Genomic DNA, 15,291 nt, shown 5'->3' with positions numbered 1-15,291 from the left:
CGGCTCATACACGCTTCTTCTGGATACTCTCTCTCACTTTGCTCTGGCTTTCCACTGTCTACAGGATACTGTTCACAATCCTGCTTCTAACATAACGACCTGAACAGTCTGGCTCCTTCTCTCATCTTCTTAGCTTCCAGGTATATGCTCAACTAGACCTTTTGTTTCCACTTACAAGCTTTTCTCCTTGATCAGCACTTTTTACTCACTTTGTCGGGGCTTTTCTTATTCTGCACTCCTTCTATGTGCCATCAGACATTCACCAAGCCTGCAAGTCTTTGCATAAGCCTTCATAACTAATTTCCCCACCTATAAACTGTTACTTACAAGTGGGATTGTCAAACTGTAGAAGGGGTAGTCTTTAGTTTTCTAAATCTGCTATCGGCAATTAATGAAAGTCAGATGAGGAGTCTGTGGTGGAATCCCATACGTGCTACCTGACATTTAAATGTAAATTCCAACCTTTCCTTGCAAAGTTGTAGAGGTTCCTCTCCTGTCCTGATATTGCTTACTCTGATTTCACTGACCACTGTGAGCTTCATACAATGTGCATTGGAAGCTGCAGCAAGTGAAATAAAGTCAGTCTAATTTACTAACTGAAGGACATTTAGCATTTTCTAGCCCTTTCTTCCCTAGCCTTACTGTTCCTGGCCCGCCCGCTTTCATCCATTGGATTTCAGTTCTTTAAGTCATGGAGGCACAGCCTTAAATATGGGTTTTCCCTAGGGTAGTCGCAATGCAAGTACAGCCTACCAAGGCACCCATACCCTCCAGGCTGGCATCCACCCCTCAAGGCATTTTGATAACTCATTTCAAGAGCTCACTGCTTGCATCAGGACTGAGGGCTCTTGAGAGGAGGACTTAGGGCTCTTGAGTGGAGTACTGATGGCATATATTCATTGAATAGAGACATAGACACCCAGTGATAATGTCACTGGCTCTAAAATAGGCTATGTAATGAAAACAGAAAGGTTTTATTGCATATTTTCCTTAGCATTGATGAGGGGGAAGAGAGGAACCAGGGAAGACAAAATATAAGCAGTTTAACCTAAACTTTAATGTGGGATTCTTTTCTGTTCTTGTACATGCTGATGACCTATCCTCCTTTAACACCCCCATATCCCTCTAAATGTTGTCAAAACTACCAACTGTGCAACCCAGCTACCCATCTATCTCATCTACTTTAAATTGTAAGCTTTCCCGGAGAGGACCTTATAGTTACACAGTTTTGTATATTTGATAATGTTATAGCCCCTGGACAGACACACTTTGTACAGTGCTGTTGGCTATGTGTGATATATATATATATCAATAACATAGATTTCTTTTACATTTCTAGTATTATTACAGTATTAAAGATATTAGCATTGGAGGACGTTGTGTGTGTAACGGTCACGCTGAGGTGTGCAGCGCTACGGACCCCGCAAACCCATACAGGTGATATGACTACAAAAATTTAAAAAAAGCAGCAAGGAGCAACCAATCCACTACAACTGTTATGTTCCAAGTAAAGGTCTATAGTCCTTATATATCAGAGTGTTGGAAGGAAAAACTTCTGGTATTGCACCAGGAGAGAACCTCAGTTTTGCTCACCCGCCACAGTATGGGAAAGTGAAATCTGATTAGTTACTTGGCTTTCCGAAGCTATTATAAATGAGGCCCGGTGTGTTTCCAACGGAAAGTATCTGGTGTGTGATAGAAGAAGACAAGGCTGCAGGTCATAGCATAGTTTACATTAGCACCAGAGGAGCTGTCGTCTGTGAAGTGAGTTATTCCCTGCAGTAGCTGTCAGGCGTGTAGGCCTGGATGATGGACGACAGGTTACCCGTGTACCTGCTCCGCTTGTCAGCGCCTAGTTCTTGCCTCAGGCTGCCATCTCTACATGATCCAACAGCGTCTGATGTTTTCTGATCACACGCTGAGACTTTACCTGAGAGGATAACCTATGACCTCACCAGTAATATACAGGGATTCTCCTGTCACATTCTCCCACATGCTTAAAGATGATCTCAGGTCTGCCGCAGGCAAGTGTGGAGTGCTTCGGACTTGTTTCATTTAGTAAGCCCACACCAATTAAAAACATCCTCAGAACTTATTAAAATTTAGTTCATGAAGTTGGTGGGTACTGCTGATATGCATATTATCTGATCTCCTAAACCAGATAGACCGAACAATTCGTTGTCTGTGCTGGTTTTGCATTAAGATAATTAGGAGTTAATGGGACCAGATGGCATGGTCATGCACATCTCTTAATTTTTTGTTTTTCTTTGGCATGCAGTGACATGTCTGTTCTCTAAACAATAAATCTGGCCACACTCCATTAAATATCAATCCGTCAGATCAGAAATGTACTAGTTGTATACCGTAACTCTGTACCTGGCTGGATATAATGTAAATGTACTGATCAGGTAACCCCTCCCAATACATAGTTGTCTGTAATGTGTTTGTCTGATTAGACTAATCAAAAATTAACAGAGTATTACCAGATAAGGAGTACACATTATGTGTCAATGGTGTACTGAACGAAAGTTGTGTCTGTCTGGCACAGATTCACCAAACAGATCATAGTATTTGAGGAAATGCTGTTAAAAAGGTGCTTTGACAAGCTTTCACCCTCAAGCTGGGGGCATGCCAGGCAAACTGGAGCTTTTCTAAAGGTGTCCATAGGCACAAAATAATTGTAGCCCTGCTCTGCTCATTTACATTTGTGTTGTCATTAGGTACGAAGCAATCTAAGCTTGGAGTCCATACTTGCCCAACGAGTTGACTATCCAGCTTATCATAGTTGATTGCTATTGCTTGTCTAAGATATGACCAGCTGTAGTGATTCTTTCACAGGGAATATAAAGATACACGACCAGCCAGTAAATCTTTTATATTATATATATTAGTTGTCCTCATAATGTTCAATTCAGTTCTAGCTTGCCAGGTATTCGAGATGGCAGAATGGGGAGCTGCCATTTTACCCTCTTCAAACCTCTGCCTATGTAGAGAATGGTCTTAAAGCGAACGTAGAATGTCTTTTCAGTAAGAACTTATTTTTAGTTATTATTGCAGTGTTTACCTTTAAGTAATTTTTGACACAACTTCATATTTTTGCTATGGTATGATTAGAGTAGCTTGTAAAGGGTGTTCTCAGTGGCTCAATGCTAACTGCTGAGATATCAGCCACGTTGGGAGAGCATTGTTTTAATATGTCAGCTGACATATATAGATAGTTGTGTGAAGGGAGAGTAACGTACAACATGTACACATACTGTATAGTTATAAATTATACATAGAAAACATAATTTTTTAAACAAGCTTTTACCCCCTTTTTGTTTTTCCTTTAGGCTGCATTGCGGCTGCCAGCACAACACTTGTGGAACATCATGTGACACCTGCTGTCCTGGCTTCCACCAGGTGGCGTGGCAACCGGCAAACATGGATAATTCCAACGAATGTGAACGTATGTCTTATAAATAATTGTTTTTTCATTCTTCTTTTTTTTTACTTTACCTGAAAAAAACATCCAGTCTGATCTTGAACTATTTGACAATTAGAGATAAAAATTATCTGCGATGCAAGATTTGACATTTTATGTTCTAACTCTATCAATCCTGCATGTGAGTGGAAGGGCAGCTCATGCATAGCTGTAACGTTTATGCTTTCATTCGTACAGTATAGCATTCAACTCACTGATTCAGTTGTTATCTTTCACAAACAGATATATTGCCAATGATTGTCAGTGTGTGCCTAATAGCTTGACAATGGCCCATGTAACGAGGTGTATGGGCTGAAAATCTCGGCTTATACTCGAGTATATACGGTATTAATAGGCAGATAATAACAAATAGTTCCCTGGCATGACATAGATCTTGTATGCTGGGCAAGCTTTCAGCCTGAAGAACCCCTGAAGTTGTTTGATTAACAACATATACGTCAGAAACATGTGGGATAGAGGATGCATTCATAGCTGTTCAGTGTTTGTGGTTTCCTGCATGATATGGGCATTGGGCACCTAGAGCACATACAGTTATCTGCCAAATTTGGTGATTTGGCTGTCACCAAGGATGGACAGCCAAGTTGGAGACTTGCCACACAACCCAGTCTGCCCCGGAATTGGCATTATTTTTCTTGAAGTCCCATCTTGCCTTGTATGCTGTGCCATATATGACATCACTTAATCTCAGAGATCACTTGTTTCTTTACTGTATCCAAATGATCAATTATTATTTACAGTGCCAACAATTTCTGCAGCGCTTACTGTACATTCACATCAGTGCCTGTCCTCCAGGAGCTTACAATCTTAGGTCCATATCTCACATACATACATACATACATACATACATACATACATACACATACTAGGGCCAATTTTAGACAAGAGCCAATTGACCTACCAGACTGTGGAAAGAAACCAGAGGAAACCCACACAAGCACAAGGAGAACATTCAACAGCTATGCAAAGGGGGTTCTGGGATTCAGGCCAAGGACCCCAGTGCTGCAAGACAGAAGTGCTAACTTAGCCCAATTGAATCAATGGAATTTCTTCCATAAAATGTCGTATGTAGCTAATACGCAAAAATGTTGCTATGATTAAATCATGTCTCTGTTGGAACTGTTGTTTTTTTATTAAGAATTATCTTTGTTCTGCATGCCCAAATACTGTGACTTGCTTCGGCCAATATTTAGATACAGCAACCTGTTATTGCCACAACTGTTTTAAAAATGTAATGGTGCCGAAATCAGATAGCATTTTAACATATGCTCAGAAAAAGCCTTGTGAATGTTATATAAGTAAAGGCAGGCTCTGTATGGTTTCCTAATATCCTGCTACACTGTGATCTCACATCACATGCCGCTAAATCGCATCCACGGTTTATTTCACAGCGTGTAATTGTAATGGCCACGCCTATGACTGTTACTATGATCCAGAGGTGGAAAAGCGCAGGGCGAGCATGAACCGCCAGGGGCAATACGCGGGAGGAGGTGTCTGCCTGGATTGTCAGGTGAGAGGCAATCAATCATTTGTGAAACATGTGAATGTAATACGATTAGTGGAGAAGCCTTATCATTGTGTTCTACAATTGTAGTGATTGTTGGGCTAGAAATATGGAAGCTGCCAACGCTCCCCTTAAAAAGACAGCTGTTCTGCTTTTGTCAATAAAGCAAATATAAAACTGTAAACAAAACTGTCTTGCAGCACAATACGGATGGCGTCAACTGTGAACGATGTCGCCCGGGATACTACAAATCACCTGATCATTCCACTGACTCACCCTACACCTGTCAACGTGAGTGTGATCATACTGAACCGCCTCCATAATTGTCAGTATAACTGCTTGTGTACAGAAAAAGGTTAAGATGGCGTCATATATTCTGTTTAGGCTGTGCCTGTGAGTCCGAGTACATGAGTGGGACTTGTGAAGACCTGACGGGGCGATGTTACTGTAAACCCAACTACACAGGCGAAAACTGTGCATCATGCGCAGAGGGATATATGGAATTTCCTGAGTGTTACCGTAAGGCTCTTACACTGTCCATACACAAGCACATCGGGTTTGGTTAGGGATGGGCAGACTAGTCTGCAAAATGCATGGACCGATGTATTCATCTTATTTATGTAGCACTAACAGTGTTTTTTACAGAGAATATTCTCCCATTCATATCAGTCCTTGCCATCAAAGGATCTTACAATCTAATGTCTCTACAATGGTAATGCACTTGGTTACTTGCTCCAACCAATGTAGGAAGCATGGGAAGAATGTACAAATGTTTTTTTTTGGTGGGAATCAAGAAGGGGACAGCAGTTGCGGCCTACAAGTTTCCTTTCATTAGAACAAAACATAAATGAGTATCCATTGACCTTAGAGCCATGTCTCATGGGTAATTCTGCTGCAGAATCATTGCCAGCAGTAGAATCCCAGAGAGGAGGCTTCCACTTACCGTAATGGGATCTCTCCCTTGCTGGCCTGGTATGTTGGCGACTCTTACCTTCTAGCAACATCTCACTGGTCCAGCTAGCAAGGGAGTAATGCTATTGCAATAGGTAAGTGCTATATTAGTGATCCTGGTGCTGACTAGTTGTTGCCTGCAATAGGATCACTTGTGTGAGGTGGCCTTAATGTATATTTCCACTGTTGCAGTAAAAGTTTAGAAAACGCTGGGGTTTGTGTTCGGTGTTATATTTGATGTCATTTTAGTTGTTCAAGAGGAGGTGGCACAGTATCTCATATCTATCCTTTTCGTATTCTAGCTGTTCCTGAGATACCGGATGATGACACGGGTGCACAGAAACAGCCAGCTGGAGAGATTATAAGTACGAACATTATTTAATACTTTTATACATGGATATTAATATTGCATTTTAATGACATTGTACACATCATCCAAAAAAATGTACGGCCCCATGTGCTTTCTTGAAGAGTAATACATGTTTTATTAAAACTTAATCTTTATCTCTCCTGTTCTCTGTTTTATTGAATTTGATGTGATTTGATAATTAAACTCTTTTGTAATACTTTGGAAATCATGTGACTAGAAATTGAGCATATAAGCGAGTAATAGAATTTTCATCCTCTTCTCCCCAGCCTGTGATTGCAACGTTGCTGGAACAGAAGCAAACGCGTGCCGTAAAGATCCCATCATAGGAGCCTGTGTGTGCAAACGCAACTTCAGAGGAGAAAGTTGTAACACGTGTGCTCCTGGCTACTATGGCCAGGACTGCCAAGGTAAGTCTTATATTGTAGGTCCCGCTGAATAATTCCTTTTCGTTATCTGCTGTTTGACACCTGTGTGATGTCACAAATTCCAGCCAAACCAATAGGCTTTCTTTCTGTAGACATTGCTACTGGCCCCAAAATGGCTGCTGTTTTCTTTGTAGGGGAATGCTGAAATTTAAAACCCATCTCGGGGAGAAATATAACACCCTCCACCCCTCTAACTGATCGCTAGTATTCTGACTCCGATCGTTGTGATAGCGAAATATATCCCTTGCTGAGACCTCTATGCCCGGCCTGTATAAGCAGATATACTCACTGCGGACAATCCTCGTCAGATAGCTGAACTCGTCAATACCGATTCATTCAAAAGAGGTGTTTATTCTTTAACATCAGGTTACAGCAGATGATAGGAACAGCAGATGAACAGTTATAGTATTGTGCGGTCAAAAGATGATGCCTTTCCTACGTACTGTGCAGATTACATATGTGTCCTTGTTACATGTGGCTGTTCACTGTGGCCATGACACAGGAAGTACTGCACACAGGAAGAAGGAAGGGGCGTACACTAGGGGGAAATACGTCGTCACATGAGGAATAATTACAGAAAGACATGTATATTACAACAAAAGGCCACTAGATGGCAGCATAGGATAACACATGGATTTAGCTATGAGAAAATAGTTAGGCAAATCACACTATATAAATTCTAACCTATATAACAATGCTAATATTAACTGAGGCTATGCATCTCATATTCTATGCCCCTGTTGGGGCGGCACAGCTAGAACAAAGAGCAAATCTAAATGCCCTTTTTGCTTATCTAATGCCGCGTTCACTTCATGCTCAAGTCTTGCAAAAGAGTCTTCTCTCTTCCTTTAGCTTCTTCCGGCGGGGTCAGTTTTTGGGTGCCACTGCCTATGATGTAGACACTTCATATTGGCTGTCTAGCAAGGGTATCCTCTTAGGATCTAGTAGAAGCGTGACATGAGCACGGGACGATGGTAGGGGGGTGCTGGCCATCTCGGGCTCATCTGCAGCTCTGGATTAACAGTCTAAGGCATTTAAAAATGGCGGTGGCGAGGGACTTGGATAGGGGACTTAGGTGAATATATCATTCTTTAGTAGGTAAGAAAAAAACCCTTGCAGGATGAGTTAGAGGGGGTTGAAAGGTGGTCATATTTTGCCAGGATTAGGACTTTAAAGCCGAACTCAAGGCACATTTGTTTTTACTCTTTGCAAAGTGGGAAAGGGTTCGATCCTCTGTCAATATTTTATTTTCTCTCTTTGTCCCCATTGAGGAGATTTACCCATTGAGGACTCAGACTGCAACAAAGATCCTCAACATAGTCATGAACAGCAGTAAAAACTAAAAAAGAAATGGTGCTATCTCTGTTTTTTTGAAAAGGCTGTTGAGTATTGCATCCAATCAAGTGTTACCATGTAACTTGTCTTAAAAAGAACCGCTAGTTTCTGATTGGTTGCCATGTGCAACAAAGCCCCTCTTATTTCTTCCATGTGCATGAAGGATTTTTTTCCTTTCGCTAAGAATTACTTTCCATTATTTTTTTTATCTTGCAGAGTGCCAGTGTTCTGGGTCTGGGGTGTATGACGGTAGTTGTGACAAGGACAGCGGGCGTTGTGTGTGCCGGGATGGGTTTGAAGGCGATTTTTGTGACAAATGTGCTCCAGGCTACTTCAATTACCCTCTTTGTCAGTGTGAGTTGTGTCTTCATGAGCTATCTTCAATTTCTGGGATGTGTGACTCACAAGACATTGACCTTTATACATTAGAAATTGTCTTTTCTTGCCCTGAATACACTGACTTTTGATTATGTTGTTTCTATATATTTTTGCAGTGTGTGGCTGCAGTTCGGTTGGCACGTTACCACAAGGCTGTGATTCAAATGGCCGTTGCTTCTGCAAACCGGAGTATGAAGGGCCCAGGTGTGAGCAGTGCATTGCGGGATTTCACTCATATCCTTACTGTCAAGGTATGGTGTTGGTTCACATCCATTGGCATATGAAATCAGTTCTGTGTTGGCTTGTATCTGATTTGCTGAACTACTGCCTTGACCACTGCTTGACCGGGGACATCCACCACGACTCTCATAGATGTTGCAGGAAAGGTGGAAAGGCACAAGCTGTAGATTCATGCGTTGTAACTTCTAGTCCATTAGCCACAGTAAAAACTGATTCAACCCCAAACTTTTACCTTCTGATTGGGGGAGCACTCAGCAGTGATTGTTCATGTGTCAAATTAAAACTGCCTACTGATTGTTGGAGCAAGCCATTGGTGTTTCCTTTTAGAAACTACAAAAAAGGCAATTCCACCATAATTTTTCTGGGAAGGGAAGGTGGAGGATTTAAATACTTTGTTTTAAAACAGGAGTATCAATATAACTATTTTTAGGATGTTGCCTATAGTCTCAGGCATTCTACCATGTTTTAGGAAGTCTTAATATCCTTTACTTGCCTGCCTGAAGTGACCTCTTTTGGTCAATACTGGAGCTGCGCACTTAATGCAGACCGCTGACTGGTGGTTTTTGTGTTCTGAATGTTGATTGATGCTTAACCTCTACTGTGTTTCTCTACAGCTTGTTCCTGTGATCCTCAGGGCTCCGTGCATAACAACTGCTCCCCAACTGGTCACTGCCAATGTCGCCCCAATTATACAGGACTGACCTGTAACCAATGTGCAGCAGGATATTATGGATTCCCCAGCTGTATATGTGAGTAAGAGTTGTAACTACTACATCTAGCCACTGGAGGGAGCACAATATCTTATTGGAAAGATTATAAAGAAGGCTTATGTCACCTGTGCTTTATAAGGGTGACTGTAGCTCAATTAAAAATTGAAAATCCTCATGTACAGGCCTCCGATAAAACAAAAATGGCTACAACCTTAAGAAAGCATCATTACGTCATTACAAGTTACAGCATCCCCAAATATTACTCGCAGACTGAGAGATGTGGACACCTGCTTCAAACCGTGCTAACTCTGTTCTGTTATTAGTAGGATCTAGATGATTGCCTCAGGAGCTTAACTTACAACATATGGCCATATTGGCTTTGAATAAAGTTGCTTTAAAGTGTCAGTTCACCCAAAAAGCATATTCTTTTGTAGAGGATGCCTGGGGGAGTTGATTCATTCCCTGGCTTCTAATATGTCTTGAATTCTCCAGCAGTGTGGTCACTCTATGCCATAATTCATGTTCCTGTCCACCTGGTAATGTTGGGTGTTCCCAACCACCTTTGTGTGTTCCAGCTCCTCCTGTTACATTCTCCATTATATAATTATACTTATAATGCACACAGCAGGGGAGCAGACCTGGGAACTCAGCGCAGAGATCTCACCAATAAACTCCTTAAGACATAGAAGAAGAAACTGTCAGGTGGATTAACCCTTCTGCTTCTACCAAATGCTGAAATAACAGTTTTGGGCAGACTAACCCTCATTGATTTGCTTACTGAATAGTTTTCCCGTGCTGTCACACCGAACAACGCTAGTCCTACTGTTTGGCTATCATGCCAACTGACAGGGCTGATCCTTATCATGCCAATGGACAAGTGGCTTTGGGCAACGAATGGCATTTTGTGACATCATTGTGAAATGAGTGACATCATTATTGTTGTAGCCTTTGTGTAGCGCAGTTGATATGCTACCAGTTTGACTTCTTGAAAATCTGCCTTTTGTCTGTACAGCTTGTCAGTGTTCAAGAGAAGGTTCCCTTTATACCACATGTGACCCCCACAGCGGGCAGTGCAGGTGCCGTCCAGGCGTCAAAGGACTCAAATGTGATACCTGCACCTCTGGCACCTATGGGTTCCCCAACTGTGAAGGTAAATCCCACTAAAGGAAATAATTTGCTGCATGTTTCACTGTTACAAATTATGCTCAACTGTATTTTTAAGAGCTTAATCCATTGGGACCTAGGAATGTTTTACGGCTTTACCTAATATTTTAGTTTTAGGGAACGGTTGGGTAGAATCAGCCATCGGTTTCTTAATTTTTTTACCTTTCAGGGACTTCAGTGGTTAGACCTCCCCTCTATACTTTCCATTTTTACTGCAGTGTAAAGAGGTGGCTTCACCCTTCCTGTCAGATTTTTTATTTTTTTTAAATTCTTTATTGACTGAGAAGTACATGACAAGACAAAAAAAAACAGTTTCACAATATCCATTCTGTATAAAAGGAATCAAGTACAAATAAATTCAATAAGTGCAAATCAGTGCTTCCCGCAGGAAGAGATCAACATCAAACAACTGAAGTTTAAGAACCGTTATTAAAAACTGTAATATCCTCAGACTGGTAACCGTAAGGGAATATAAAAGAAATAAACCAATAACCCTTATCAGCAATAGCCAACTAGAAAACTATAGAACAATAAAAGAGTAGAAAATAGAAAATGATAAAGGTCCTTTTGATCCTCTCATAGGGGAGAAAGGTGAGTAAAAGGGAAAGCAGAGGGAAGAGAAAAGTAAATACGAAAGAGTTAGGCCAGGCCGGACGACAACTACTCAGATTTTGCATTTTACTTTACAAGGGTGGCATTTCTGGAAGGCAGTTCTGATCACTGATGTAAATGTAAAAAATGTTTTGGCTGGAGATAACGTTACAGATTTGTGTTCTAGATCTGATCTAGATTTAAAACTTTTTCTATTTTTCCTCTTTCAGTCGGTCCTTGTAATCCAGCTGGATCTACCTCCACCACTGTGAATCCTCCAGAGGTGATTCCTAAATTATCTTTTATCCGTCCTTTTACTTTAATACATTTTGGCATTTTGTTATTACTGTTGTTCTAATTATTGGGAGTGAATATTATTATTGCTGTTCAGTTGAATGGGCCTTGAATCTAATTATTGGGAGTGAATATGATGATTGCTGTTCAGTTGAATGGGCCATTAATCTAATTATTGGGAGCGAATATGATGATTGCTGTTCAGTTGAATGGGCCATTAATCTAATTATTGGGAGCGAATATTATTATTGCTGTTCAGTTGAATGGGTAGCCATTCCGGTATTTCAGGAGCATTAAAAGACCAGATGTGATTGAAGAGCTGATGGGATTGATTGGTGGCTGCCACATTGCAGACTCTCGTCTAGTCTTCGGAGGGTAAACGTGATGTGAATTTCAGGATGAGGCTAGTGGTTTACTAGTTCATTTGTTTGCCTGTCCTCACCTTCAGTATACATCAGGGTTGCTGGTGTAGCAGTGGCCATACAGTTAGTTACTTGCACCATGGTGCTGCAGGCCACAAAGGGAATTGGGCTACATGCCGCCCATACACATGCCAGTTCTGTGGAGGTGCTGGAAGAAGGGGAAGGGATTACAAGCAAATTGTATCAGATGTTGGAGGTTCTCAATAGTGTCCCTTAGGGCAGCCTGAAATTGTATGACGGCCAGTCAACCCAGCATTTTCAGAAGAAGTCAGCAATGGCAACCTTCTAATTTCTCCTATTATAGTTGGTTTTTTTTAATATAGGAAACAAGCACACACCTTTAGTTGATATTGTTGCATTTATCTTAAAAAAACTAACCTGCAACCTTTTTATATGTTTGATTTTCAACATTATTTTAAGGGTTTTATAGATTTTTCCCATCTGTAAATGTTTAACTATTTTTTTAGGGCCTTGACTGAGATAGCGGAATTGGCTGCCTAGTAACTGCATTGTTTACTGTGATTATAATTAAGGATGGGCTCGGGCGTGTTCGCAGCTCCACGTGCCGAGCCCGCCAGGAAGCTGACAGCGCGCAGCGCCAATCACAGGTGCTGAGACATTTTCCCGGTCCGCAGCTGCAGAGATCAGGAAGTGTCTCAGTGCCTGTGATTGGCGCTGCCAGCTTCCTGGCGGGCTCGGCACGTGGAGCTGCGAACACGCCCGAGCCCATCCTTCATTATAATAGGTGAACAGTAAGAACGAGGACCAGTAAGGTGCACTCACTGGGCAGCACTAGTATGCAAGAAAAAAAGGCTTTCAGATTTCACACATTGATGATGTCCATTAGATAAAGCACATTTGTTTGAGATACATGTCTAAACACACTGTAAAGTCTTTGGTTTGTCTTTTATATGAGCCAAGTGTATCTAGATGGAAATCATTAATGAGGGGTTAGGAAGTGGCTTGGTGACCTCTGCGGGAACCTGAGCAGGTGCTGAGTGTGCATTATTACTGCCATGACGTGTGGGTGAAGACAAGCCAGGCAGAATGAAGAAGGGTCTGCCTGAAGGGTCACAGCTGTTTTTTGGAGCTGGCAGTCAGAATGCACTCTAGCTCTGGCATCGGGTGACATGTATCACTGAGCAGAGGAGGTGATCACAGAAGGGGGGACGACAGTGTTGATTAAAAGCCCTGTGCACTACTGACCCTTCTGCCAGCAATGGGGATCTGGTCCTTTAAAGGTGTAGGAAGAGTCTTGTCGTGGGAGGGGAGAAGCAGTCGTAGGACGCTGGGTGGCATTTGTGCCTCGAATAACACTGGCATGCTTGTTCCTCCTTCCCCTCTCCTGGGGGAACTATGCAGAGACATTGCTGCATATTGCAGGTCCTCATCCTGCTCTCTTCTATTGCACAGGGAACCTGCGAGTGTCGCGAGAACGTGGAAGGAAGCGCATGCGACAAATGTAAACCTCTATACTGGGATCTAGCACCAGAAAACCCACAAGGCTGCAAACGTAAGAAGGAATAACTATGTTTCTCTTCAAACTGGAATATAAAGATCTGTGTTTGGTTATACTGACGACAAATTTCTTTGCTTCGTGCAGGATGCGAGTGTGGCTCAGGGACATTAAATGGAGTAGGCGAGTGTCAGCAGGTAAGACAATAAAACACATCATCCAGAATGCATCTAGAATATATGTTACATGCAGCAAGATAGAGGAAGGGGTGCTACTTTTTTATTCCTGATTCAGACCAGCTCAGCTTTAATATAATGTCAGATGATACAAGGACTGCATATTGTCATTATGATCACAGATGTAAAATGTGTCTTTTGCACCAAATTTTGTTTCCCTTAACCAATTGGAACAACATGTCCAATATCCTAAATATGTGTGCACCTTGTAAACAAACATAATCAGTTGCTCCTTGACACATACACTAAGAAATGTTCACAAGCCATCGTTTGGTGATATCAGCAAAACACGTACACTGCCTCACTAGTGAAAAAATGTGGTTGAAACCAATGAATCTACTAGTAGGTCTTTTGTATCCGCTAGCAGAAAGCTCTCTTAATTTGTAATTTCTGCTTGGCCTCTCTTGGAGAGGATGAAAATCGGAGAAGAGGCTGGTTCAGGGTTATCATTTGAGGGACAGTCTAATTTGGGGCAAGTTCCTTAGCTCACCAATTGGCTGTTCCCTCCCGACAATGGACAGCTAGCTGTTTTGGGGACCACTTGCAGACATGGGGTTGCTCTAGCTGATGTCACTCAAACTGAAGCTAACGTTATCTTCTTTGGGCAGCTGGTGTTGAGTTTAAGCAAGAGACTTGCTGTATTTAGCGTAGCAGAAAGGTTATCTAGGGTGATGGGTAAACTGTGAAGCAGGTGACATATCAGTTGGACGCTAGGTTAGGGAACTGCAGGCTTGACAAAGATCAGGATGTTTTCCTATCGATTTTCTGATATTACTTGCATAGTTGGCTGTCTAGAAGGAGAGATTTATTACATCTGCCTGACTAGCCACTGGACTGTTTAAAATTGGGTCTCTTTGAATGTCTGAGCCTCATTTATTTATACGGAGGGGCCCAAAAAATGTATACACACTTCACCATGAAAAGTATATGCATAAAAATTGTTATTACTAGATTTATATAAATATCAAAGGGCACATGCAAGTCACATTAGGTGCACAAAGTGGTCACCATTACATTCAGACACTTTTCAATTCAACGTTTTACTGCATGAGCAACATTGACTAGTGTGTCCACAGGGATTGCTCTGCATGATATTTCAATTTCTTCCCATAGTGCAGCCAGCGTAGGTGGTTTTCTACTGTATACAACATTCTTTAGCGTTCCCCACAGATAAAAATTGAGGGGTGTTAAGTCCAGGGAACGTGGAGGGAATTCAGCAGCACCTCTGCGTCCTATCCAACATCCTGGCAGAATGTCATCGAGATAGGCTCTTATGTCTCGGTGGTAGTGAGGTGGTGCGCCATCTTTCTGGAGGTAAAATTGCTCATCTGCATAAAGCGCATGAATGGCCAGTTTGTCGAAACCACTCACAGTACTCCATTCTCCATTTGGGCCCCTCTGTATATATTGAGTTGCTCTCAGGCCTTCTCACACTGCAACTCAGAGACTATTCTTGTCTGAGATGATGTCTCATGTATTGTGAAAATTGAACAACCAGATTCCAGTTGTCATTGAAAACAAGGGAAGTAATATGATTGTATGTGACCGGGAAACATGTACATTAAAGCCAGGTATACATGCTTCGAAATTTAATGCACCTTTCTGATCAGCATCCCTCAACCAGCTGATCAAAGGAGCATGTCAGAAGATTGTTGACCGAACAGAGCTAGCAGCCAATGAGCAGAAAGGAAACAGCAGAAAATTCCTCAATCAATAGTCATAAGCGTTGATGGA

At 41.8% G+C, this 15,291-nt stretch overlaps 1 protein-coding gene across 1 annotated transcript in view; it reads left to right on the top strand.

The window, feature by feature from the left end:
* LAMA5 (laminin subunit alpha 5) overlaps window positions 1–15,291 on the top strand; it is a 119,638-nt gene that overhangs the window by 60,304 nt on the left and 44,043 nt on the right. The window contains exons 6-19 of the mRNA XM_018560158.1: window positions 1,340–1,437; window positions 3,333–3,448; window positions 4,873–4,991; window positions 5,186–5,276; window positions 5,370–5,504; window positions 6,239–6,301; window positions 6,573–6,713; window positions 8,283–8,420; window positions 8,561–8,695; window positions 9,299–9,433; window positions 10,407–10,544; window positions 11,380–11,432; window positions 13,279–13,378; window positions 13,469–13,518. Of these exons, the coding sequence (XP_018415660.1) occupies window positions 1,340–1,437; window positions 3,333–3,448; window positions 4,873–4,991; window positions 5,186–5,276; window positions 5,370–5,504; window positions 6,239–6,301; window positions 6,573–6,713; window positions 8,283–8,420; window positions 8,561–8,695; window positions 9,299–9,433; window positions 10,407–10,544; window positions 11,380–11,432; window positions 13,279–13,378; window positions 13,469–13,518 (1,512 nt within the window). The remainder of the gene's footprint in view (window positions 1–1,339; window positions 1,438–3,332; window positions 3,449–4,872; window positions 4,992–5,185; window positions 5,277–5,369; window positions 5,505–6,238; window positions 6,302–6,572; window positions 6,714–8,282; window positions 8,421–8,560; window positions 8,696–9,298; window positions 9,434–10,406; window positions 10,545–11,379; window positions 11,433–13,278; window positions 13,379–13,468; window positions 13,519–15,291) is intronic.

This window comes from Nanorana parkeri, unplaced genomic scaffold (genome assembly GCF_000935625.1).
Source record: "Nanorana parkeri isolate BGI_ZX_2015 unplaced genomic scaffold, ASM93562v1 scaffold17, whole genome shotgun sequence".
NCBI lineage: Eukaryota > Metazoa > Chordata > Amphibia > Anura > Dicroglossidae > Nanorana > Nanorana parkeri.
The sequence above is the reverse complement of the archived record's forward strand: the minus strand, read 5'-3'. Positions and strand labels throughout refer to the sequence as shown.